The sequence below is a fragment of the Peromyscus californicus genome, unplaced genomic scaffold (genome assembly GCF_007827085.1).
Source record: "Peromyscus californicus insignis strain IS unplaced genomic scaffold, ASM782708v3 Scaffold_11__1_contigs__length_118956290, whole genome shotgun sequence".
NCBI lineage: Eukaryota > Metazoa > Chordata > Mammalia > Rodentia > Cricetidae > Peromyscus > Peromyscus californicus.
In genome coordinates this window covers 117,468,350-117,495,854 of record NW_026294402.1, presented here as the reverse complement: position 1 = coordinate 117,495,854, position 27,505 = coordinate 117,468,350, and the positions used below count along the sequence as shown (strand labels likewise).

Genomic DNA, 27,505 nt, shown 5'->3' with positions numbered 1-27,505 from the left:
AATTCAGTTCATGGCACAGAAAACACAAGAGTCTATGCCCGTAGAGACAAGGGACACCTACGAGCTGGCCATCAGGAACCCATGATTGGGTTTCCACAAGGCACGTAAGAAGGGAGAGATGAAGAACCAAGGCCCCTCCATCTTGTAAGCCTCTCCATTTTGCAACAGGCCTTAGGTTTTGAGTTCTCAGTATTGCTGACATAAATCCAGGAACCAGAAGGTTCAAAGTCAGGATATCAGGAATGCCACTTGGCCATCTGGTAGCAACTGATTAACCACAGAATGCCCCAACCCGGAGACAGCTCAGGAGAAGGGTTTAACAAATAACCGGGGTTAAACTGGACTTGAGATATCAGCGGAATTCTAGAAAGTCCCTAAGCACCTGTACTGACCCCCCCCCCCCCCAAATGTGATAACCTTGAGATGCATGCTCAGAAAGGGGCACCTCCTCTAGCCTCTGCTGAGTCTGTGGTGTGCTTGATGAGGTTCCTGCCTTGGCTTGAATTCCTCCAATAAACCTTGCTTTTGCATTTCAATTAGTTCGTGTCTCTGGTGGTCTCAAGACTTGGGAACAACAATAGTTTACCCTTTTACTCAATACACAGGAAGAAAAAAAACTGAGACAGTTTTTTTCTTCCTTTGAGGCCACACCCACTCTTCCCAATAATGCCCTTATCTCTAGACCGAGGGCGGGGCATGGAATGCAAGCCCGTAGCCTAGCCAGACTAGTGAATTGAGCCTTCAAGGGAGCCATGCCCGATTTGGGTGGAGAGCAACTGAGATGGCATTCCTCCGGGTTTCCTAGAGAGTCCCTACAAGGTATACTTCCGCTGTTCTAGAGAGGCCACGGCGAAGTGGGTCCAGCGGGCAGCACCGCCGTCCGGGAGTAACGGGAAGGTTTCACGTCAGTTGGTGAGTGGCCGGTAGCGCGGGTGGGTGAACGTTCGGCAGGGCTCAGTTTGGGGTGTCCTGAGCCCGGGGCGATGCCACGGCCCAGGTGGGTTCTCCGGGCTCGGAGACCGTTCGGAGCAGTGCTGCCCAGCAGCCTCGGTTTCTCCGAGACCTGAAAGTCCGGTGTCCGCCATTATGCCGCTCGGCGTCCTGCCTGCTGGACTGAAACTCAGCACCTCGGTCCACGGCTAATCGTGCGGGTGGTTTTGCTGTTACCTTAAAAACAAAAACCCCTCGTTCTACGGTTGTGATGTAGAGTGTCTGAGATAAAATGCCCGGAAAAGCTTGGTCTGGTGGCTCAGGCCTGTAATCCCCGTTTCTGCGGGAGCTGAGACAGGAAGCCCGGGAGTCTGGGTAATTTAATGAGTCTTTCTCTCAAAATTTAAAGTAAAAAAGATAGGAATGTTTTATAAGCCGAAAGGACGCGTTTGAAATTAAGCTTTGTTCGCACTTGAAAACTTAAAAGTGCCCACAGTTGCAACCCCAAATTTTCTTTGGCTTCTGATATCCAGGAAGTATTAGTTTATGAGCATTTTGTGATGTCAGGGTTGCTTGATATAAAATGATAAAAAAAAAAAAAAGATGGAAATGAACTGATAGGGGAAGCCCATTTTGCTTTAGCTGACTCCATTTTGTGAGGTTCACTTAACTGCTCCTCAGTCCCGCTGACAGACCTACAGCTCCAGGAATCAACTAAACTTTGGAAACCTTTGAAACTTGTGCCACTGGTTCTGCCCCTGGTGTGATGCAGTTGAGGTTTTTGGCTTTATAAGCCCTAAGCTGCCTCTCTCCTGGGTGGGGAATCTCACTGATACACCACCGACTGGCCTGGAACGTGATAATGTGGACCAGACTAGCCTTGAACTCATAGAAATCCACCTGATTTTGCTTCCTGAGTGCTGGGATTAAAGGTATGTGCCACCACACCTGGCTCTACATCTTATTTTTGAGTGAGTGTATGTGTATACATGTGGCAGTGAGCATGTGGGGATCAGAGAACAACTTGTGGGTGTCTCTTGCTGTGGTGTCGGTTCCTGCAGTCCAACGAAGACTCAACTGAACTGCCTCCTTGACACTAAACTTTACCTGGTGGGCCATCCGAAAGGCCCTTCCTGCTTCATTTTCCTGTGTAGTACCAGTCACTACCAAGCATAGCCATACCATTAAGACCTTGATAAAAAAAAATGTTTAAATTTAATGTGTAAGTGTTTTGTCTGCATGTGTGTCACTATGTGTGTGCCTGGTGCCTGTGGAAGCTAGAAGAGCGTGTCAGACCTCTTAGGACTGTAGTTACAGTTATGGGCTCCCAGGTGGGTACAGAGAATTAACTAGTGTCCTCTGGAAGGAATGGCCAGTGATCTTAACTATGGAGCCATCTTTCCAGCCCCCAGGGTCTTGACTTTTTTTGAAGTGTTTTGTTATTTCCAATTTTAGAATGTTCTTGTATCTGATGTTTTCCTGTGCTTAGGTAATGTTGGTGTGTCCTTGTTACTGGCATTTGTCAAATTTCACCAGTTTAAAATTTCAGTGTTTAACTTTGTAATCTGTATGTCTTGTGGGGAAAGAATTTTGAATTCTGCATTCAAGTATTGTTTCTTGTTAATTCACTTCCTGGCTGGGCCATGATGGTGTATGCTTGTCAGGGACCAAACATGAACCATGAAAAGTACTAGCTAGGCCAGAGATGTTACAAGCCACAGGCCCTAAACCAGATGCCCCCAAAGATAAAGAACATCCCATGGTCAGGTAGCATAGCAACAGAACAATGGGCCCTGACCAGTGACCTTATCACCTAGCACAACATCCTGCAGCTTCACGGCCTTCAAGTCCCCCCTCAGCTGCACGTCCCCCGTTGAGACCCCGCTGGCCGGGGCATATGCCTTTAATCCCAGCACTTGGGAGGCAGAGGTAGGTGAATCTCTGTGAGTTCAAGGCCAGCCTAATCTACAGAGTTAGTTCTAGGACAACCAGGGCTACACAGAGAAACCCTGTCTCCAAACAAACAAACAAAAAACACCAGAAAAAAACAAAACAAAAAACCATTCACTTCCTAGTTAGCATCTTGCCTGTATTAATGATGCTCTGTTTCTTTCATTTTTCTTTTACTTATTGGCAGGCCTGGTGAGGAAGATTGCTCTCTCCCCTTTGTTTGTTGTTTTTTTGTTTTTTGTTTTTCCATTTTTCTTTATTAAGAAATTTTCTACTCACTCTTCATACCACCCACAGATCCCACCTGTTTGTTGTTTTTGAGACAGAGTCTCACATATCCCTGGTTGGCCTGGAACTTGCTTTGTTGTCACAGTTCACCTCCAGGTCACAAAGACCTGCCTGCCTCTGTCTCCTAAATGATGGGACTAAAGGCATGCCACAATGCTGACTTGACTGTCCTTGTTTTTAAAAATTTGATTGGTTTATGTCAGTGTGTACTTCTGACCCCACTTCTTTTTGTTTTGTTTTGTTTTGAGACAGGGTCTTATGTAGTCAGTCCAAGCTGGCCTTGAATTTCTTATCTTCCTGCCTCCACTTCCCAAGTGCTGGGATAATAGACATTCATTATCATGCTTGGCCTGCATAAATTATATTTTGTTTTAAAATTTAATTTACTATGTGTGTATGTGCATGATGTGTTTTTTGGGTGTGGAGTCAGTTCTCCCCACCTTTATGTAGGTTCTGGGGATTACTGGCTGAGCTACCTGCCCTTGCCTTGCTCAAGTATATAGTTTTGTCTTTTGCTGATTTCTGATATTGTAGAACACTTGTATTTTCTTTGTCTAGCATGACATCAATCACTTCTTCACAGAGCCCTGATTTCCTTTTTATTAGAGAATGGTATTTAGAAACCAAGTTTTGGATACTCTGGATATGGTGATCATTATCATCTTATTCTAGCTTTATTTGTGTGTGTCTGAATGAGTGTGTGCAAATGTGTATTTGTGGTTATGTATTCTTACATGTATATATAGAGCCCAGAAGAACAGCGTTCCCTTAGAGCTGGAGTTAATAGGCATTTTGCATGACTCCTGGCTTGTTATGTAGGTGCTGGGATCAGAACTTCAGTTTTCATATTTCATAGCAAATGCTCTTGACTGCTGAGGCATTTCTTCAGTCCCATATAATCCTACTGCTTAATTGTTACATCAATGTCAATTTTATTTAAAGAATTTTAAACATGTAACTAAAGCAGTCCATGAAAGCTCTACCTCCTACAGTTTTTACCTTCCAGTAGTAGCATTATAGGCTGGGATCAAGCCTTCAATATATAGGCCTGTGGAGGACATTCATAATCCAAACTGTACACTTGGGAAGCTGAGGCAGGAGAATCATGATTTTGAAGCCAGTTAAAGCATATAGCAAAATGCCGTCTCAAAAATAGGAAGAAGGGAGAAAGTAAAGATCCAAACTATAGTATGTGAGTTCTCCAACTCTTTTGCCCCCCTTAGGACTTTTTATTTGTTTGTTTGTTTGGCTGTTGGTCTGTTGAATTTCCATATATACTTTTCCTTAATCTGTGTGTTTGTTTTCCACATTGGTTTACTTCCTGAAGCTATCTGTAGTTATAAATCTTTTTTTAAAATAATTTATTTAAATGTATTTTATGTGGCCAGGCAGTGGTGGCCCACGCCTTTAATCCCAGCACTCTCTGTGAGTTCAAGGCCAGCCTGGTCTACAAAGTGAGTTCCAGGAAGGCACAAAGCTACACAGAGAAACCCTGTCTCAACCCCCCCGCCCCCCCCCCCCAAAAAAGAAATGTATTTTATGTGCATTGGTGTGAAGGTGTCAGATCCCCTGGAACTGGAGTTACAGATAGTTGTGAGCTGCTATGTGGGTGCTGGGAATTGAACCCTAGTCCTCTGGAAATGAAAGACCCCCGTCTGGAGTCTTCCCTCTGGAGAGACCCTCGCCCAGAGATCACACCGAGACCACAAGTCAGATGCAAACAGCAAGAGGCTTTATTCAGGAACACGGGTACCCGGGGCGATACAGTCCCTCCAGAGGCTGAAGAGACTGGCGCGCCGACGGGCTGGAGTGGAGGGTTTTTAAAGGGTTGGGCAGCGGAAGGGCGGGTACAGAAGCAGGAAGCATAGTTTACAGGGTTCTGATTGGACGATTCGTATGAGGCCAGGTTCAAACTCAGGACAGCTCGTGGTTTTTCCCCCGAGCTCGACACGCCTGCTGACTTGGCTCTTATCCAAGGTACAAGTTGTTTTTCTGACCTTTAGTTACTTTTCAGGCCTTGCTCAAAAATGGCGTTAGGCTAAGCAAGTATGCTGGGGCCCTTCATTCCCCCATTTTCTTATCTCAGGGAATGGAATCCTCCATTCATGGGGAAGAATAGGGATGTGGCTCCATTTCCACCTGGTTGAGTCGTTGGTATTGTTGGGTCAATACCAAGGTCTGAATAGTAGAAACGCGTTCCCTGATAAATTGGACAAGTCTGTTTAGGATACAGGGCCCGAGCGTCAGAAGGAGCAATAAAATCAGAAGGGGTCCCAAAAGGGTGGAGATGAGGGTGGTGAGCCAGGGGGACCTTCTGAACCATCCTTCAAACCATCCCTGCTGTTCTTCAAAGAGTTTTTGTCTTTGTTCTAATCTTTTTCTTAATCTAGCCATGCTATCTCTCACCACCCCAGTATGATCCGCATAGAAGCAACATTCTTCTTTAAGGGCGGCACATAACCCCCCCTCCTGCAGGAAGAGGAGGTCTAATCCCCTCCGGTTCTGCAGAACTACTTCAGACAGGGAGGTGAGTGACTTTTCCAAGGCACTCACGGATTCCTCCAGTGCCTGGATATCGGTGTGCATGGCAACCTGGAGTTGTCTGAACTGGTTGGTTTCCATGAGGGCAGTGGTACCTGTGCCTATTCCGGCAGCGACTCCTCCCATAGTTAATCCACCTAGTATCAGGGCCAGGGTTAGCGAGACTGGCTCTCTTTTTATACGGGGGACCCCTGTCTCATATCGGGCATAGATATCTTCAGGTGCATGGTAGACTATCTTGGGGTACAGTTCTATGAGCACACAATAATCGGCCGTGTTGGCTAGTATTGAGGAGGAGAGGCATGGTGTAAGTCCAGTGCTACAGGCCCAATAAGTCCCGTTGGGAGCCACGAGATAGTGGGGTCCTGGAACAAGTGCCTGGGTGCGATTACACAGGTGTTGGTGGGTGTAGGGTACTATCCCCAGACATAGTCCTTGTCCTGACACCTCGGAGATTGTGAGCTTATGCTGAGGTGTCGAGGCACATCCTGACGGGGGTGAAGAAGAATTGGTGAAGCTTCCGACTACGGCCACCCCCTCATAATAGGGAGGTGTGGAGACTAGGCATAACCAGCATTCCTGAGTCTGATTTGGGTTGGTAACATTGAGGGCTGAGTAAGCGCCCTCTATAAGATTCAATAGCCGGTCTCCCGTACCGGGCCTGGGTGGCTGGAGGGTGACTGGGGTTATAGTGGCATTCGGAGCCGTGCTTGGGCGAATGGCCGAATTGGGTCGGGGGGTAGCCCTCGGGGGTCCCGGAGCGGGTAAAGAGGGGCGCTTTTGGTCAGAGAGAACCTGGTTGGGACCTATAGAGGCGGAGGGCTCCGTGATTTTAAGCCTAATCGTAAACACGACTCCCTGGTCCCATCCCGTCATGTAAAGTCTAAGTCCCCATGTTCTACCTTTAATCCAGTCTTGTGTTATCTCCCTTCCCTTTTGAGTAAAAGATATATTCAGGGGGTTGCAGGTGAAATTTACACAGGGCCCCCCCCCTTCCCAGTAAGTGTTATCTCTTCCTAACGTGACAGTTCCCCAACAACGTCCTTGAGTAAGAGGACGCCATGAGTGGCTTTCTCTTTGGGTAGCCCTTTTTACCCTAATGAGGTCCCAAGTGGATGAAGGCTCCCAATAGGTATTACCAGTTGTTTCACATCCCCATGCTTTACAGAAGTAACTTTCATAACCCCCACATTGTCTAATCATCTTTCTGTCCCTACCATCCCGGGGGCAGACATAAAAGGATAGTTGTGACAGGGCTGCTCTGGTTTCAGGGTGACCACATCCATATCTCCCGTCACTACATTTGCAAGTTCCCTTACCATCCTGACAGACATCTGGTGCTCTGGGGTTCATGGGGTCAGTGGTAGGGATGTCCCAGTCCCCTGACCCTGCTACTAGTTGGCAGAGATCTGGATGCAAGTTGGGCCACCATGTGAAGGGGGTGTGAAGGGCGGTCGTTTGCCAGACCGTCTCCCCAGTTTGTGAGATAACCTGCCAAGTGAGCCTCTTAACTAGGTGCGGGCTCTCTGCCGCCCTAGTCCCCTGGGGGTAGGCAGAGATTAAGAGGAGGGGGAGGAAGAGGAGCCGCGGGCCAACCTTATTTTTAGGGGGTTTCGTGTGTGGCGCACTGTCCATGTTGACTTTCTGGATCCTGCTGGGTCGGGTTCCCTGGCAGCCTTCACATGCGAGGCGTGGATCCATGCAGCAATCCCGTCGACCTTGAGTGCAGTGGGGGTGGTCAGCAAGACAGTGTAGGGCCCCTTCCACCGTGGTTCCAGATTCTTGGTCTGGTGTCGTCGGACCCAAACGGAGTCCCCGATCTGGAAGGGGTGGGGCACCACCGGCTTGTCTAGCTGCTCCTGATAGGCCTTGGCCAGGGGCTTCCAGATCTCCCTCTGCACCAGTTGGAGGGCTTGAAGATGTGCCTCTAAAGTAGGGGTGGTAGCAAAGGAGGAAATATCAGGATGGAGAAAGTCTACAACAGGAGGTGGGGCCCCATACATGATCTCAAAAGGGGTTAGGCCGTGTGGGCCAGGAGTATTTCGGGCTCGGTAGAGAGCCAAGGGAAGTAGGAGCACCCAATCTCTAGTGCCAGTTGCAAGCGTTAATTTGGTTAAAGTCTCCTTGATTGTTCTATTAGCTCGTTCTACCTGTCCTGAGCTCTGGGGGCGGTATGCACAATGGAGTTTCCAATCAACCCCCAATAGTTTGGCCACCTTCTGACTTACCTGAGAGACGAAGGCAGGCCCGTTATCCGACCCCAATATTTGAGGCATCCCATACCTGGGGAAGATTTCTTCCAACAGTTTCTTTGTTGCCACGTTAGCCGTCTCATTCTTGGTTGGAAATGCCTCGATCCATCCGGAAAAAGTGTCCACGAAGACCAGGAGGTACCGGTACCCGTAGAGTCCGGGTTTTACTTCTGTAAAGTCTATTTCCCAATGAACACCAGGACGATGACCTCTTTGGCGGGCCCCCTTGTTTAGATGAACCTTTCCTGCGTTGACTTGAGCACAGGCTGGGCAGGTAGAGGTTACCTGCTGGAGTACCTGATCCTGGTTCAGCAGCACTGTCCAGGTGTTTTCTCTGTCCAATAGGGTCTTCATCTTGTTTTTGCTCAAATGGGTCAAAGCATGGAGGAATCTCAGCATGTATCGGGTATGGGAGGTTGGCATGACCATCCGGTCCCCTAGTATATATGCTTGTCTTCCTTGTTCCCAGTCCGCCCCCATTTTCTTTGCTAGCTCATGGTCTTCTGGGCTATAGGGCACGGGGTCTCTCTCAGGCTGTGGTTCTTATATGGCCATCAACTGGCTGCTCCCTGCTGGCTGGGAAGCCACTGTTCTGGCAGTCAGATCCGCCAGCCGATTCCCTCTGGCTACCGCAGAGTCATCCTTTTGATGCCCTGGGCAGTGGACAATACTGAGTTGGAGCAGGAGGAACAGGGCCTTTAGGAGGTCTAGGATCTCTTTTTTGTTTTTGATTTCCTTACCCGCGGACGTCAGCAGGCCTCTCCGTCTGTAGATTTCCCCGTGGACATGCGCAGTGGCGAAGGCATATCTGCTGTCAGTATAAACTGTGAGCTTCTTACCTTCTGCCATCCGGAGAGCTTGGGTGAGCGCAATCAGTTCTGCGCGCTGGGCCGATGTCCCGGGCGGGAGTGACGATGCCCATACCACTTCCGATTCGGTGGTTATAGCTGCCCCGGCTCTGCGTTTCCCCTCCTCCAGGAAACTGCTCCCATCTGTGTACCAGACAGCATCTGGATTCTTAAGCGGCTGATCTGTCAGATCAGGGCGGGTGCCATGTGCTTCGGCTAGAATCTGGAGGCAGTCATGCTCCTCGGAGGGGCTAGGCAGTGGCAGCAAGGTAGCAGGGTTAAGGGAAACTGTCGGCCCAAAATTTACCCGGTCTGAGTCCAGTAGTAAGGCCTGATAATAAGTCATTCTGGCGTTAGAAAGCCATCTGTCCGGTGGTTGTCGGACCAAGGCCTCCACTGCATGGGAGGCCAGCACAGTCAACGGCTGTCCCAGAGTCAGCTTCCCGGCATCCTTGAGTAATACGGCAATGGCTGCCACCATGCGGAGGCATGATGGCCATCCTGTAGCCACCAGGTCCAATTTCTTGGACAAGTACGCTACAGGTCTCCTCCAAGGTCCCAGTCTTTGCACCAGTACCCCCTTTGGCAAAACCTGAGTTCTCATCCACAAACAGCTCAAAGGGCTTGGTTAGATCTGGCAGACCCAGAGCCGGGGCCTCGAGTAAGGCCTTCTTGATCTGTTGGAACGCTTTCTGATGCTTCTCCTCCCATTGGAACATGGCCCCTGGTTTAGTGAGGGGGTACAATGGGGCTGCCAGTTCGGCAAAGCCAGGAATCCAAAGGCGGCAGTACCCAGCCGTACCCAGGAGCTCTCGAACTTGGTGGGGGTTCCGAGGAGGGGGGATGGAGATTATCGTCTCCTTCCTCGCTCTTGTCAACCATCTTTGCCCTCCGCTCAGGGTGTAGCCCAGGTAGGTAACCTTGTCTCGGCATACTTGAGCCTTTCTGGCTGAGGCTCTATAGCCCTTTTGTCCAAGTCTGGCTAATAAGGCTCGAGTGCCCTCCAGGCACTCGGTTCGACTCCTGGCCGCCAGGAGTAGATCATCCACGTACTGGAGCAGAGTCAGGGTTGGGTGTTCGACCCGGAATCCGGCCAGATCTGCATGTAGGGCCTCATCAAAGAGGGTTGGGCTATTTTTGAAGCCCTGAGGGAGCCGGGTCCAGGTTAACTGTCCCGAAAGCCCTTTTTCTGGGTCCCTCCATTCAAAAGCGAATAGCATTTGACTTTGAGGGTGCAGTCTCAAACAAAAGAAGGCATCCTTCAGGTCTAGCACAGTGTACCAGACGTGGGTCGGTGGGAGGGTGCTCAGAAGGTTATAGGGGTTGGGCACCGTGGGGTGTATGTCCTCCACCCGCTTATTGACCTCTCTCAAGTCCTGGACCGGCCTGTAGTCCCCTGTCCCCGGTTTCTTAACAGGCAAGAGAGGGGTGTTCCAAGGGGACTGGCAGGGCTTTAGCACCCCTTGGTCTAGGAGCCTTCGAATATGGGGCTTGATCCCCTCATGAGCTTCCCGTGACATTGGGTATTGTCTAATTGAAACGGGAGTCGCGGAGGCCTTTAGTGAGATCACCAGTGGTGGCTGATCGTGTGCCAGCCCCAAGCCTCCAGTCTCTGCCCAGGCCTGAGGAAACTCTCTCAGCCAGTTCTGTAGTTCCTCAGGTGATTTCTCCGGGGGTTCTGGTTCAAACAAACGGTATTCTTCTTCTAAACTGAGGGCAAGGATTTGTAGAGGGTCTCCTTTAGGACCCGTGACCCTCGGTCCCTTCTCATCAAAATAGATTTGTGCCTTCAATTTGGTCAATAGGTCCCGTCCTAACAGCGGATGGGGGCATTCAGGTATGTGCAGAAAGGAGTGAGTTACTTGCCCTGATGCCAGTTGGACTTTTCTCTCGGCAGTCCAATAATACCTCTTGTTTCCAGTTGCCCCCTGCACCAGTGCAGAATGCCGGCTAAGAGGCACTCCGGCATGGGTTAGGACTGAATGTTTGGCACCAGTATCAACCAGGAAGGTCACGGGCTGCCCCCCGATCTTGAGGGTTATCCTAGGCTCAGGGGGGGGCTCCTGGCCTCGACTCCCCTAGTCTTCCAGACTAAGGAGGTCTACAGTCTTGGGCTTGGGCCGGCGGGGTCCTTGTGGCTTCTTGGGGCACTCTCGGGCCCAGTGTCCCTTCTCCTTGCAGTAAGCACATTGGTCTTTATCAAGGGGTGGCCTCCTTCGCTCTCCCGACCTATCTCCCTCTCCGCTGTCCCTGAGACACAACGGCGGCCAAAACCTTTTTCATCTCCCTATGCTGTTTCTTGTCCCTTTCCTCTTGTTTCTGCCATCTCCTTTCCTCACGCTCCTCAGGAGTTTCTCTCTTATTGAACACTTTCTCTGCTTCCTTCAATAAGTCTGGCAAACCTAGCGCCTGTAAACCTTCCAGCCGCTGCAATTTGGTTCTGATATCTGAGCTAGACTGATAGATAAATGATAGGACGACACCTGGTGCTTGCCCTGGGTCTTCTGGATCATACGGAGTGTACATCCTATAAGCCTCCTTCAGCCTCTCTAAAAATGCAGGGGGTGTTTCTTCCTTTCCCTGTATCACATTCCTTACCTGAGCCAAATTGGTAGGCCTTCTGGCGGCCGCTCGGAGACCCGCTAAGAGCAACTGGCGATAGAGACGTAGATGCTCCCTACCTTCAGGTGTATTGAAGTCCCAGTCTGGGCGGGTCAAGGGAAAAACTGCATCGATGATATTTGGGAATTGGGTTGGCCTCCCATCATCGCCCAGAACCTGCTTCCGGGCCTCCAGGAAAACTCTCTGCTTCTCCTCTACTGTTAAGAGGGTCTGCAGGAGCTGCTGACAGTCGTCCCAAGTCGGCCTGTGAGTCACTAGGATGGACTCAATTAGGCCGGTTAAGGCAACAGGATCCCTGGAGAAAGGGGGATTATGTTGTTTCCAATTATAGAGGTCTGAGGCTGAAAAGGGCCAGTACTGCAACTGACGATTCGGCCCCTCTCTGAGCGGGAAGGCCCTGGACTCATTAGGGGGGCCATCCCGGCGACTGCGGAGGCGGCCGGCAATGGGGGACGGGGCTGCGTCCTCTTCTTCAGCCCCGTGGGTCCTGCGAGTCGAGGTGACTTCCGGATCTGCCACGGGCACGGCCGGGGACGCCGCCACCGGGGCGGCGGCTGGGGCCGCTTCGGCCGGCTCTCCAGGTGGTCCGGCTCGATATGGTGGTGGGTCCTCCGTCAGGAGATCTATAAGGGGGGTATGGGGGTCTGGGGGGAGGACTGGAGGCTTAGGAGTCTCCTTGTGAGGGAGCACGGGGTAAAGGGAGGAGTCCGGGTTGGGGGGCGCAGAAGGCCCAGAGACTGGAGGGGGCTGTGGAAGGAAAGGCTTAACCCATGGAAATGGGTTCTCGACCAGTAATCTCCAGATGGCGATATATGGGACCTGGTCGGGATGCCCATAAGGGCTAGGGGCAAAAACCTTACCCTCCACCTGCGAAATGAGAGAGAGGTTAAAAGATCCCTCTCGCGGCCAGCCGACATTCATCATGACCCATTCGGCCTCGCAGAAGGTGATCCATTTCTTCTTCCTGACAATGACACCTTCATTGTTTCCTCGGGCCTTAACATCGGACTAGTGGTCCTTGGTTAGGCTCAATGGGGTGGCGACAGCCTGTCCCATGGTGGTCTCCAAATAAAGAAGGGTTAAACACACAACGAGAAACAAACAGACAAGACAGACCACAGAATTGGCGTAAAACCGAAAGCAAAAACTCAGATGGGGACGCGGAGTGTTTGAATTCTCCGTCCCCTGCCAGTACCACGTATCCTTCTGATGCGTGGGTGGCCCCGAAAAACCGTGCCCCAGAGGGGACTTTCCGTGCCCCAGAGGGGACTTCCCGTGCCCCAGAGGGGACTTCAGATACCCGTGGAACGTCTTCCAGGGTTTCGGTGGGCGAAGTCCGAGCTCGTCAGCTCCTTCAGCCCCCACCGACTCAGACCTGACTTTGGACGCCCGACGAACACGAAAGACAAGCAAACAGACTGAGACAATACAGACAGACAATGGCCGGCCAACTTACCTCCTGACAGTGGGTCGGTGGTCCCGAGACGAGGGTCTCCGATCCCGGATGAGCCCCCAAATGAAAGACCCCCGTCTGGAGTCTTCCCTCTGGAGAGACCCTCGCCCAGAGATCACACCGAGACCACAAGTCAGATGCAAACAGCAAGAGGCTTTATTCAGGAACACGGGTACCCGGGGCGATACAGTCCCTCCAGAGGCTGAAGAGACTGGCGCGCCGACGGGCTGGAGTGGAGGGTTTTTAAAGGGTTGGGCAGCGGAAGGGCGGGTACAGAAGCAGGAAGCATAGTTTACAGGGTTCTGATTGGACGATTCGTATGAGGCCAGGTTCAAACTCAGGACAGCTCGTGGTTTTTCCCCCCCGAGCTCGACACGCCTGCTGACTTGGCTCTTATCCAAGGTACAAGTTGTTTTTCTGACCTTTAGTTACTTTTCAGGCCTTGCTCAAAAATGGCGTTAGGCTAAGCAAGTATGCTGGGGCCCTTCAGAAAAGCAGCCAGTGCTCTTGACTGCTGAGCCATCTCTCCAGCCCCCAGTTATAAATCTTGATATTAAGTAGACTGAGCTGCCAAGATGACTTAGTATGTAAACGCACATGAGCTTGGTCCTTGAAATCCATGTGGTTGAATGAGAGACTGGACCCCTGTAAGTTGTCTTCCAGCCTCTGCATGAATGCTGTGACACATAAGCCCCCAGACACACAAAGTAAAAATGTAATGAATTCAGGTATGCCTGTTTCTTCTACTTTAGTTTCCAAAGTAATTTTTAGCCAATCTAATCCCTTTGCCTTTCAATATAAATTGTAGTATAATCATCAGATCTCTTCTCCTGCCAAACATCTTTTCTCTTTTTCTCCTAGTGGTTCTGGCAATTAATTCCAGGGATGTGTACATGCTAGACAATTGCTCTACTACTGAGTCACATCCTCACCTTTTCTCCCTTTTATGTTCCTGAGATTTTGGTAGGAATTGAACTAAATATCAATGTGAGAATTGATAGCTTTTCATGCCATGCCTCCCAGTACATGAATGTAGGTATAGTGTGTCTACTTATTTAGATGTTCTTTGACCTTTTTTCACCTGCCACTATGTTTTCTAGCTCTATGCATATCTTCACTGTATTCAGGGATACTTTATTAGCTTACCACCCTAGGTCTCAGTCTGTGTGAGTACTCATGCACATATGTCTTCTCACAGATGTGAGAAGTGATCACTCACAAGTGATTCCCCACCATAGGACTTAGCTTCATCATGTGTGATGGACATCGTTTTCTTATCTACTTTCTTCTGAACAGGAATGTTGGTTATTTCGGTCTCTTATGTGACTTCTGATGACCTAGCAAATGACATTGTGCACTGAAGTGCTGAGAAGATACTCCCAAGGATACAGCAGTGATTCAGTGAAAGCAACAGACTTGTTTTGTGTTTATCTGGGCGATCCTGGACAAGAGTGATGCCTCCAGGAAGGTGTTATGCTGCCCACTCGGCTCAGGCTTCAAGGGAGCAAGGACACCTTCGTACACTAAAGAAGGAAGAGGATGATGATGGCTATACTTCAGTGCAGACTGCCAGGCCACAGACACTTAACCGCCCTGGCCAGGAACTATTCCGTCAGCTCTTTAGGCAGCTTCGCTACCATGAGTCTTCTGGGCCCCTAGAAACTCTGAGCCGGCTCCAGGAACTCTGCCGCTGGTGGATGAGGCCCGATGTTCTTTCCAAAGCACAGATGTTGGAGCTGCTGGTGTTGGAGCAGTTCCTGAGCATCTTGCCTGGAGAGCTCCGGACATGGGTGCAGCTCCATTGCCCTGAGAGTGGTACGGAGGTTGTGGCCCTGCTAGAAGAGCTGCAGAAGGATCATGATGGAACACTACTGAGGGTAGGTGATACGCATAAGTTCTGCCTGCCTTTTTTTTAGATGAGAAATGTGAGCTTGAGAAATGTAGGGAAACCTCCCCTTGTTAATTGTCTTGCTACCTGAGCATTTGAGAACTGGACTCTTGACCAAGTACTCTTTAGTAAGGTACTCTTTCCACTTTACACAGGAAGACCACCTCTAGAATAGGATCAGCAAGTATTAATGAATCATAAAATTAGCCTATGGGTACAATGTTTTATATTCAGAAAGTCCAGCTCTACTTTTAGATCTTAGTTAGGGTTTCTGTTGCTGTGAAGAGACACCATGACCATGTCAACTCTTATAAAGAAAACATTTAATTGGAGCTGGCTTACAATTTCAGAGGTTTAGTCTGTTATCATGGCCATGATGGTGTGCAGGCAGACATGATGTTGCAAAAGAAGCTGTAAAGTCTACATCTGGATCCACAGGCAGCAGGAAGTGACCATGACACACTTCCTCCAACAAGGCCACACCCCCTAATCCACTCCCTATGGGCCTATGGGGGCCATTTTTATTCAAACCATTACAACATATAATCTGATTTGGTTTAAGACTAACCATAGGGGCAGAAGGGGGAACTGAAAGTAGTCAGGAATCGTGAAATCTGAATGGAAGAACACAAAAAGAACAGTGTGCATGTACCATACTTACTTTTCAGAGGGTTTTGGGGGATCTAGGGGTGTGGGTTGTCCCAAGGGCCAGCCTCAATTTTAACACTCCATCCTACAGCCTATTCTTAGACATATTGTTGTGGACTCCCACCAGGGAAGATCATAGTCTGTGATCAATTGAAAGTCTTTGTTTCAGCTGGCTGGTGATTACATCTGGGTATTTGGGACCCAAGTGTAATACTGAGCCTTTTTCAGGGTTTATATTTAAGCATGAAAACCACAACCTGGCTGGAAAATTCCAAGGTTTTCTTTTTGTAGCTGTAAGCTAAGCAGATAGTTTATAAGAGCCAAAATATGTGACTAGCAAAAATGGCAAATTCACACTGATTTTTGCAAAGAGCCTGGCTAGTCACTATTCTATTGCTGTGAAGAAATACCATGACCAAGGCAGTTCTTATAAAATAAAGTGTTTAATTGGGGACTTGATTACAGTTTCAGAGGTTTAGTACATTACGGTTGACATGGCAGCATGCAGGCAAGTGCTTCAGAGCTACATCCTGATCCATAGGCAGAGAGAGACTGGGCCTGGTGTGGGCTTTGGAAACCTCAAAGCCCACCCCCAGTGCCATATGTCCTCCAACAAGGCCATACTTCCTAACCCTTTAATCCTTTCAAATAATGCCACTCCTTGGTGACTAAACTTTTAAGTATATGAACCTATATCCTTCAATCCTTCAGTTGTTTTTCTTCCTGGAATTTTTTCTTTTTTTTTAGTACTGGCACTTAGTAAGACAATCAGGACCTCAGTTTATTGAGAAAGAAATGTAGAAATTATCTAATCGTGAGGATTTGTTCAGTATCTGTTTGAATGCTTTATAATGTTCCTGGTCCTAATTCCTAGTGCAGAGAAGCAGAACTGAGCATGTCCCAGGCTGTCGGGAAAGTGGTGCTGGGTCGCTCTCTGCATTCTTCTTATTCCTTTTGCACACAGGAAACTGGTTCTTCACCTTTTGAGTTTTTTTGTTTGTTTGTTTGGTTTTGAGACAGGGTCTCTACATATCCCTGGCTGTCATGGAATTTCATAGACTAGGCTGGCATTGAACTCACTGAGTTCTGCCTGCCTCTGCCTCTTGAGTGCTGAGATTAAAGGTGTGTACCACCACATCTAACATCTTTTGAGTTTTTTCAAAAAGTATTTATTTTTTAGGCTTTCAAATTTCATTTAACCCTATATGCATAATTTATGCATTGAAAATTACTTATATTTCCGGCTTGTCTCAAATTTATTACAAAAATTAAATCAAGTAACATTTGATCATAGTCTACCATTGGTAAATCATGTAATAAATCAACATAAGTAATGCTTATTAAAACAGAAAACATTTGTGTCTTTTTATAAATCTGAAAGTGCATTTGTCATTTTTATCAAAAACGATAGGATGTTCAGAGGGACCTGATGATAATTTATAAAATGACGTAGGATGGAACATTTACAAGAGTATGGCTTGGTTCTGATTAGCTCATTTAGGGCTAGATGTAAGGTTTTAGTCTTTGTCATATATATGTAGTGGCCTCAGTCTAAGGCTTGTTCACATCAGTGTAGAAAAGTGTCAGCTGTTGTGCCAGGACGACTCCTCTAAGTTCATTAACTGGAGCCTTCTGTACTTATTTCTACATTAAGGAAAGCCTTGTCTCAGAGATAGAGCTGCTTGAAGTCCAAGGGCAAAGCCCTCCTTCCTGTTCTCTGCATAGATGAGCAGAGGAGAGCTTTTCTTTGTGGTTTCCTGGCTGACCCTTAAAATTAATATTGTCTCTCTAATGATGATAACTGTTTTGTCAGGTTTACAGTTTGAAAGCTAGCCCTCTCTGAGGTCATTGTACATTTTAGTATACTTGTCTGGATCTCTACTGTAAAACCATTGTTCATTTTACTCCCTTTCATTTCTCATCTTTAGGCCAGTGGTCAAGTAGGGAGTAATGGGAAGGTTTCACTGTGGCATGTGAGGATTTCTGTTACTAACTTGCCAAGTGCATCCTTATGTTAAGTAGGAACTCTCCCTGGTACAGAGAGGCCAAGGGGTGAAAGGTTTCTCTATTGTCTTTCTCTTTGGGTCTCTTCTGCCAGGAAATGATTGAAGAGCCTGGTGGCCAATACCTATACAGATTGGCCATGTGACTGTTCTCTGAGTTTGCATTCTGATACCTATTGGAATGTTCTCATAACATTTTCTTCTTGCCAGGACCCATCCCTTGCTCAGAACCCAGATGTACATTGGATAGGCACTAGAGCTCTGCAGTCTGCACAGATATGGTCCCCAACTTCACGTCTCAGGAACAGTTCTGCTCTAGAGGACCATTTGGAGCCTCCACGTGGAATAGGAGTTTGTAACTTCCTGGCTGGGCAAGATGGTACTCACTGCCTAGACCCCAGCTTTGTGTTATACCTCCTGTGTTTTTTTTTTTTTCTTTCTTTTTTTAAAAATTTTATTTATTTATATTTTATGTATGAGTGCTCTGCATGTATACCTGTGTGCTGGAAGAGGGCATCAGATCTTATTATAGATGATTGTGAGCCACCATGTGGTTCCTGGGAATTGAACTCAGGAGCTCTCGAAGAACAGCCAGTGCTCTTAACCGCTGAGCCATCTCTCCAGACCTCCTATGTTTCTTATACTGTTGTTTTGTTACCATCTATCTTTTGTCAAGAATCTTTTGTCACCTAGCATTGTGTTCTCTTGAACGCTTCTCTGATTCATGTCTGGTTGGCTTCTTCCATTGCCCCTCCACTCTCCCTTTCCAGTCCCCAACAGACACTGAGGACATGTCTGTGCATCTTGAATAGCACTCTGTCTGCTTGTGGGTCCAGGAGTCCTCTAGGATTGAGGAGAGTGGGCTTCTTGGATGTCTGGAGCTGGACAGCTCTCTCATGGCTCGTTTCTCCTTCAGATTCTCCTACTGTCTCGGTGCCTGCCCATTTCCATATAGAAGAGGACACAGGATACCAGGTAACAACCAGCAAGCCTTTGGTATTCCAGCTCTGGATGAGCTGGCTGTGGGTCTTTCTTGGTGTCTCAAGCATTGTTGCCTTATGGGTAGTTCAGTTTTCTTCATCCTGAGTTGTCATTCGACTTCATATTCAGAGACCAGAGCTTTCTGCTGGGTGATGGTCTCACCTTTGCCAACTTTATCCAGTATTAACTAACTCCGTCAGGCCCATGATCAGCTCTAAGTCATAGTTTTTATTTTTTCAGGAAGCTTTGACTTTCCAGGATGTGAAGGTCACCTTCTCTCAGGAAGAGTGGGGATGTTTGGACTCGGCTCAGCGCAATCTTTATCGGGATGTTATGCTGGAGAATTATGGGAACGTGGTTTCTGTTGGTAAGTCTTTAGTATCCCTAGCAACCTCCACTTTTGCCTTTTTTTTTTTAATTAAAAAAAATTTGCTGGGCAGTGGTGGCGTACGCCTTCAATCCCAGCACTCGAGAGGCAGAGGCAGACGGATCTCTGTGAGTTCAAGGCCAGCCTGGTGTACAGAGTGAGATCCAGGACAGGCACCAAAACTACACAGAGAAATCCTGTCTCAAAAAAAAACCCCAAAAAACAAAAAACTTATTTGTATGCATGGATGTGTATGCTTGTATGTGCTTGCCTGCCACTTTATCATTAAACTGTCTCTCTTGAATAATAGAGATGGTAATGTCTGTCATGTGAGGTTATTGAAAAGACTGAGGCTGATTCAAGTTCCAAGTTGATTTAGGCATTCAAACATGGTTAACTGATGTAGCCAGTTGAGTAGTTGTATGCCTCTTCCCTCTGAATAATAATAATAATTATTGTTGTTAGATTTGTTTATTTTTATTTTATGTGTATGGGTGTTTTGTCTGCATGTATGTCTGTGCACCACCTGCACATAGTGCTCATGGAAGTCAGAAGAGGATATCAGATCCCTTGGAACTGGAGTTAGAGATGGTTATTAGCCACCATGTGGATGCTGGGAATTGAACCAGATCCTTTGGAGGAGCAGCCAGTGCTCTTTAACTGATGGGGCATCTTTCCAGTCCTGCCTCTAGAGAATCCTTGATGCCCCTTTGCCTGTGACTTTTCTCAGCCTCTCATCTCTTTGCTTAGGGCAGCAGTTCTCAACCTGTGGGTCGTGACACCTTTGGCAAACCTCTGTCGTCAAAGATATTTATATCATGATTCATAATGGCAGCAAAATTACAGTTATGAAGTAGCAACAAAAATAATTTTATGGTTGAAGGTCACCACAGCATGAGGAACTGTATTAAAGGGTCACAGCATTAGGGAGGTTGAGAACCACTGGCTTATAGCTATCAGAAATGATTGGCCACACATCCTGCTCTAGCTTCTTCCATTTGTCTTCCTGGCCTTCCCTCTTCTCTACCAGGACTTTAGGTTCTAGAGAATAGTTCTGTGTGGCCTGTCTTCCTTCCCATCCCATTCCCTTTTCTGCAGTGGGGTCCTCTCCCAAACCTGCCCTGATATCCTGGCTGGAAGCAAGGAAGCCATCGACCGTGAATATCTGCAAAGTTCAGCCTAAGAGGGATTCAGGTATTGCCCCTGAAGGTGAGTTCTATAAAATCTATCATGTCCTGCCCATTTTAAATTTACTCTTTTCTTTCGTATGGTTAAATACATCACTAGGGACATATTCCATTATTTGCTTGGAGCTCCTAAGGGGTACTAGGACCCTGGGCCTCTTCCCTCCTGCTTGGCCTATTGTAGGTCATTTCTTTCCAGCCTTGTCCTTTCCCTAGCATCTCAGTATCAGTTCTTGCTCATCACAGGGCTTCCCTGTTCTCTTTTCCACTCGGTTATGATGTTCCTTACTCCTGTCTGCACTAACTTCTTCATTACTTACTCACCCCATCCTGTTCTTAGGAGCAGCCACCCTATTCTGGTCCTTCTTCACTGTTTGACTCTTCTTTCCATGAGGAGCTTTGATATCCAGTTCTTTTGGTCAGGCCCTTCTTGGAGCCCCACATCTTGGCTTTTGGGGACTTTTGTGCAGTGGTCCGGTGCCACGATTTCTCTACTTTCTTGTTATTAATAATCTTCCTTAGCTCTTTTTATTGCCCTGCTGGATTTGATTTCTTTGTCCTCTACCTGCTATATGTGGCCCTTCCTCTTTTCTTACCTGTTATTTGAGATACTTTTCATGTTTTTTTCTCAATCTTGACTTTCATAAGAAGGTAATGGCAGTCAGGCAAGATTCTTGCTACCAAGAATCTTATTTTGTAGCTTCTTGTTGCCTTCTCCAGTTCCAAGTATGGGGGAAAAATACATTTTCTTGGGTGTGTATGTGTGTTGTTTTTTTTTTTTTTTTCCACCAGCAGGTAAGCCCCAAATTAAGTCAAGCAAATTCATCTTGAAACAGGACCCTTCAGAATACACAGAAACCTTTGCAGTGCCATCAGTGTGTCCTGAGACAAGTGTTTCTGAGGGAACAGGACTCAAAGAAACTTTTGAACAAAAGAGCAGGCTACCGAAGCCCTGTGGAAGCCCCATACAAGTGAAAGAGGTGAAGGAAGGAACTGACATCAGTAACAGGGCAGGAAGAGAATCTGAAGTATTGGGAAGCAGTAATATTCTTGATATAAAACATGTTAAGTGTGTGAGTGTTTCTAAGAAAAAGCGATTCTTTAAGCATGGCCGTGACAGATACTTCAGAGGAAGATCACACCATCATAATAAGAAATATGGGGAAGGGCTCAGAGACACAGTTGAGGGATGTGGTGTATATCAGAGTATTCATATTGGACTAAAAGAGAGTGAAAAGGACACATGTGGGAAGGACTTCATCCTTAGCTCTCATCACCAACGGGAACAGAGTGTTCATACTGTGAGAGTGTACAGGTGCCATGATTGTGGGAAGACCTTTGGTAAAAGCTCTCATCTTGAATATCATCAGAGATGCCATTTTGAAGAGAAACTGTTTCAATGTAGGGTATGTAAGAAAGCCTTCAAGTGGCGTTCAAACTGTGTGCGACATGAGAAAATTCACACTGGAGTGAAACCTTATAAATGCAGCTCTTGTGAGAAAGCTTTCTATCGTCTGTCAGCCTACCGTCTGCACCAGGAAACCCACACTAAAAAGAAATTTGAATCCAGTCAGTACAAAGAAACTCTCACCTGCACCTTGGATCTCAATCATCATTTGACAGATGAGAGTGAGGAGAAGCACTTGGACTGCAGCCAATGTGGGAAATCCTTCTGCTGTAAGTCCTATGTTCTTCAACACCAAAGGATTCACACACAGGAGAAACCTTATAAATGTACCAGATGTAGGAAAACCTTTCGATGGAGGTCAAACTTTTCTCGTCATATGAGATTGCACCAGACACGAGAGTTCTGTAAACAAGAGAAATGTCGAGAAGACTTCAAGCAGAATTGCAGTCAGTCTCAGGTTATCTCTACTGTGGAGAAAAATTTTTCGTGTCAGCATTGTGGAAAAACTTTTACTCAAAATAAATCACTCATTGAGCATCAGAGGATTCACACAGGGGAGAAACCATACCAATGTAGTGAGTGTGGGAAAACATTTACGTATAGGTCAGCTTATATTATTCATCTGACGCATCACGGTATTAAAAGAAAACCTGAAAGTGGTCTATCTGTTAGTCAGGATACAATGTTTCACAGTATTAGAAGAAAACCTAAAAGTGGTCTACCTGTTAGTCAGGATACAATGTTTCACATTCCTCAGAGCAGTCATAATACAGAAGAGCCTCACAAATGTAAATACTGTGGCAGAACATTCCGCATTCGCTCATTCCTTCTCATTCATCAGAGAGTTCACACTAGAGAAAAACCCTATAAGTGCAGGGAGTGTGGAAAAGCCTTCCGATGGAGTTCCAATCTCTCCCGACATGAGAGGCAACACTCTTATGAGTATCCTGAAAGTAAAGAGACTTCAAATCTAGAGTCAAAAATCCTCACTGATCAGAAGCCCTTTTGGTGTCAAGAATGTGGGAAAACCTTTACACGTAAAAGAAGCCTATTAGACCATAAGGGAATACACAGTGGAGAGAGACGCTTTAAGTGCAACTTGTGTGAAAAATCTTTTGATAGAAACTATCGTCTTGTTAATCATCAGAGGATACACGCTATAGAGAGACCTTTTCAAACTCAGTGGCATGGTAAAGATTTTGTTGGGATACGTGTCCGTTCTGTTGACCAGAGAAAACACAGCAGAACACTGAATTCAGAACGTAGCCTGCATTCAGATAATCCAGGCTTATCTTCTCGTCGGGATGCAAGGTTAAATAGTCAGGAATTAAAACTGGGTGGAAAGAAGCCCCATAAAGGGTGTGAGAATCCTGATAAGAGCTCCAGGTTCATTGCTCTCCAGAATGTACCCACTAAGACAGGCTGCCACAAATGTAGTATTTGTGGGAAAACATTTAGCAAGCATTCACAACTCATTAGCCACAGAAGATTTCACACCAGAGAGAGGCCCTTCAAATGCAAAGTGTGTGGGAAGACCTTCAGGTGGTCTTCCAATTTAGCTCGGCATGTGAAAAACCATGTTAGAGATTAGCCTGGGGTCTCTGACAGTGGGGGGTGGTGGTGGAATAGTTCCTGGTTACATTTCTAGAGAACTTGTTGTTAGACACTGGGGAAAACCTTTGCAAAGACTTAGTCCTTTCTGTTCTTGGTGTGGAATCTTGAGGATTTAAAAGCTCAGGGACTCCTCAGTCTACCTGCTGAAAAGTGGTGCTGGAAAACAATGTTCTGGGGGCCTTACGGAGGTCCTGGTCCCTAGGTGTAGCCCAGGACTGACAGCCAGGTCTCCTTGGGTAACTCTTGCTGTCTGTTTAGAAAGTGTGTTTCTGTGGCTTTAGTAAGGTGGTCTGCTGTGAAGGGGCCATTTAGATCCTCAGTTCCTCTTTAGGTTTAGCTTGTTTCGGTCAGTGCCTGTTCTGTTGACTTTGAAAGCAATGGCACAAAGAACTTGTAGTCTCCTCGGATGTCTCCTGGAGAGCTCTGGCTGAGGCTTCAGTTCACAGTTGGTTTTGTGGTTATTAGCTATGGTCCTAAAGTGGTCTCAGTGGTAAGTGAAAAGGACAGGGTGCTGGGTTCCATTACTTGATCTAGACAGGCAGCATTAATCATTTCTAGATATAAGCACACCCTTCACATGCCAGTGACCAGAAATTTGGATCCCTATCTTCCTTAAATGAGTTAGGCCATATTTGGGATGGTGATACGTGTTGAGGACAAAGTAAACCAGAGAAGAATGGCAGGGAATCTTGTTTGGATGTGGGCTCTAATTTTAAATGGGCTGGCCTGAAGTACTGCTAAAAGTGAAAGCTAACTTGGGCCAGGTGTTGGGAGGCAGTGGCATCTCTACGAGTTCCAGGATAGCCAGAGCTAAATAGAGAAACCTTACCTCAAAAAAACCAAAGCAAAAACCCTAATTGACTAAAAAGCTTAAGGGAGTTGGGCTGTAGGGTAAGCCATGTTGATCTATGGGGAGAGAACTTAAGGTGGAGGAAGTAGGATCTTGTCTGGTGACTTTAGGGGTTAGTATAGAGGTCCTTGGGTGGAGTATAGTGAGCCATCCTAAGAGTGGACTGAGGTTGAGTCCTGGGACCAGTCTTACAGAGGTGATGTTTACACATTAGTTGTCATGTCTCTGGTATATCCCTCTGTTCATAGTCTGGATTATCCTGGGACCTTGTCCTTGAATCCCCACTGCTCCCGTCTCTTGTGAGGCCCATACCATAACTGCTAGTGTCACCTGGGTTTAACAGCTACTTTGTCACTGCTGCCTGACCACGTACATGGGAAAGCTGAGCTTGGGTACTTTCGTTGATAGAGATTTTGCAAAACAAACACCATTGCTTCTCTAAGCTGGAAAAATGACTCTGCACTTAAGTGCTTCTGTTGCTCTTGCCTGGGTTCCGTTCCCAGCACCACATGGCAGATCACAACCATCTACAGTCCAAGGGGATCCCATGCCCTGCCCTGACTTCTGCATGCACCAGACATGCAGGTGGCTCTCAGACATACATGCAAGCAAACTACTCATAAGTAAGAAATACAGTCAAAAAATAGTATGAGTTTTAAAAGTCTTTATTTTAAAATTGCCTCTCTAAAGATACCTAGTTCTGCCAAGTCAGGGTGGAGCTTTAAGTGAGCCTTGATTAGACAAGTTGGGGATACTTTTTAAAACAGGCCTTTTAAAACAGTCAAGTATTGGATGAAAGTCATTCAGAAGTACATAGCTGCTGGGTAGGAGCCCAACTGTGGATGGTTTTAAGTATAGAGTGCTGGATGACAGCGTCTGATTGTCTTGGCAACTATGTCTAATCTTGAACTTGGAGTGGAAAGCACAGGCTTCTTTGAGCATGGCCTTTCCACCGCCTGAGGAACTGAAGTTGTGGGTGCGGATAGACAGATGGGCTGAGACCATCACGGAGGAGTAGATGTCAGGTGGCCTCTTCTTGTTCACCTGGTTAGTGTAGTCAGTCTCATCCTAACTGAAGACTGTCAGACCAGTGTGCAGAGAAGAAGCTATGTGGGCTATCTTAGCAATCCCTTAGGAAAGTTAGTTTTTGAAGTGTGAAATGGGCGAAACAACTGGGTTTTGGACTCCTTTATAAATGGAAGTTAAGACAGATTGCCTGGCCAAGCAACTTGAAAAGTCATATGAAATTGTGAGTTTATCCAGCGGGTCCCTGCCCCGGCCAACAGGGCTTCAACAGGGACTCAACCACCCTAAGGATGGAATGATAAGGACAGGAGACACAAAGGAAGACACCAAGACAGGATTCTGATCAAGGTGCAACTTTATTTTTCTTCAAGAGGGTTTATATAGCTCTTGCAGGGTGGGGGAAGTGGGAAGCTGTTATCTGCGTGAAACAAGCTAACGCAGCTGCAGGATGTTTGTGCAAGATATTGGCAGGGTGAAAAGGCCAAGGGTTCTGACTCAATGCCCTGTTGCTAGGCAACCTGACTGCAAGATGTTCTAGTTCCCTGTCTTATGGGGGGGGGGGGGGGCGTATTTTTCCATTAAGCTCTTCTAAGGGTCTGTATTTTTCCATTAGCTAGAGGTTCTGTCCTTGTCCCCAACAGGTCCCTTCTGGGATTAATGTGAAGAACAATGAACTCACTGCAGCAGTTTTTAGATAGTGGGACTAGCAGAATCCTGTTTGCCATCAGCAGATCAGATGGTACAGGAGAATATGAAACTCAGTGTGGGAGTACACACCTGTAATCCTAATGTGGGATGCTGATACAAGAGGACCAAAAGTTCAAAGCCACCTGAGGATAAAGAACAAGACCCTGTCTCAAAACAAAAAGAACAAAAACAGTGACTATAGAAGAATTACATCCTCCAACTCAACTCAGAAAACTACACTAAATTTGCAGAAGCTGTATATAATATACTGTTTATATGAAGTTGAAGCATATTGAAAGTGGGGTTTGGGTTTCATTATTTCTTTAAGTGGGATGGAGTACTAACCTCAGGGTGGTGGTGGGGCAGTATTGAAATGCATGTTTAACGTTGAGACTAGTGTCTGTCATGTAAACATTCCTGATGTATAATAGAGTTAATATTTTGCACAATTTTCTGTGGATTCAAAAGACATGAAATAAGAGTGTAAAGTTATGAACGGAATCATGTGCTAACCATTGCTCCATTGCCTCTGGGTATGAGGTGCTGGTGAAATCAGAATGAATACATGGGGCTTCCCTTGTTTTTCTAGAAATTGATACAAATACATCCTAAAGTTATGATTAACAGGATAATGTTGTGGGTACTTTTGACTGTTAAAATATATTAAAATAAAAAACCTAAGCATGGCCTCTGATACCTAGATTGTTATACAGATTATTATACAGAAGTTCCATCTCTGCCACTCGCAGTGCTGCTACTTATATGGTCTAACTCTCTTTTATGAGATAGGGTCTCAGTATAGATCTGGCTGTCTTGGAACTCACTATGTAGACCAGGCTGGCTTCAAACTCAGAGATCTGCCTGCCTCTGCCTCCAGAGTCCTGGGATTAAAAAGGCATGTGCCACCACACCTGGCCCACCTCATCTCTTAAATTCCCAACATTCTTACCTGCTAAAATTGGAGCAACACAAAATGGCTGTTGGTTGCAGAACGGTTAAGAACTGCAATGTGATGTGCTGGTTTGAAGAAAACCAGGGTGTTCTGTGTCTCAGTACTATCTCTAAATTATGAGATTGTGAGCTGTTCTCGATTCCTCTTGCTGAAAAACTCAAACTAGAAAAGATATAGACAGTTATGTTGATGACATGTGAGTTGGGACAGTAATGCTTGTTAGCCATCCCACTTTCCTGGTAGGTGGCAAAAATGAGTGTGTGCCAGTTATCCCATCTTTTAAGTTAATAGTAGCGCTGCTAAAAATAGCAAAATTGTGTCAGCCAGGGTCTATTGAAAAGTAAAAAACCATACCAATTATTTAAACAACTTGGAACTGTTGACTGCATATGTTGAGGTAAAGAGACAAAAAGAATGCCATGGTGTATTGTGGGCAGAAACTCTTCTAGCAGTCTCTATCTAGGATCAGGAGAGCTAGTATAATGTCTAAGACCTTTACCTCACATCTGGGCAAGCTGGTAAGGAAGTCCAGGCTCTCCTCCATAGCAGGAGGGAAGTCCAATCTGCAAACCTTGGTTTTGTTAGTACTAGTACACCAGGGCCTTCATTCTGCAACCACTGTAGTTGAGTCACTTTCCCAAACTCTTGCTGCTCAGGCCAAACTTGACTGACTGGTGGTGATGCTTGCCCAGCTTTTCCCAGAAAGTCTCAGTTGTGAACAGTGAGCACTTAGTTGTGTGTTTTTTCCCCCCTCCTCTTTCGGGGCCTGCCACCCAGCTCCCAAATAAACACACAGAGACTTATTCTTATGAATGCCCAACCTTAGCTTGGCTTATTTCTAGCCAGCTTTTCTTAAATTATCCTGTCTATCTTGCCTCTAGGCCTTTACCCTTCTATATTGTATATACCTTTCTTTCTTTCTTACTCCGTGGCTGGTTGTGTGGCTAGGTGGCTGACTGCTGCCGTCATCCTCTCTTCCTTTTCTCTCTCCACCCTCTTCTTGCTCCTATTTA

The 27,505-nt window shown here is 46.7% G+C and overlaps 1 protein-coding gene across 3 annotated transcripts; it reads left to right on the top strand.

The window, feature by feature from the left end:
* The first annotated feature begins 720 nt into the window (after nt 1-720).
* Nucleotides 721-26,234, top strand: Znf445 (zinc finger protein 445). 3 transcript variants are annotated; one of them, XM_052725299.1, is made up of 7 exons: nt 722-912; nt 14,181-14,761; nt 17,634-17,802; nt 18,340-18,398; nt 18,645-18,771; nt 19,870-19,980; nt 20,751-26,234. In XM_052725299.1, the coding sequence occupies exons 2-7, from the start codon at nt 14,339-14,341 to the stop codon at nt 22,952-22,954; spliced, it is 3,093 nt and encodes a 1,030-aa protein (XP_052581259.1). In that variant the 5' UTR covers nt 722-912; nt 14,181-14,338; the 3' UTR covers nt 22,955-26,234. The 3 variants fall into 3 exon arrangements, with proteins under 3 accessions (XP_052581269.1, XP_052581259.1, XP_052581250.1); XM_052725290.1 differs by having other exon boundaries at nt 20,748-26,234; XM_052725309.1 differs by lacking the exon at nt 19,870-19,980 and having other exon boundaries at nt 721-912; nt 20,748-26,234.
* Nucleotides 26,235-27,505: the final 1,271 nt, after the last annotated feature.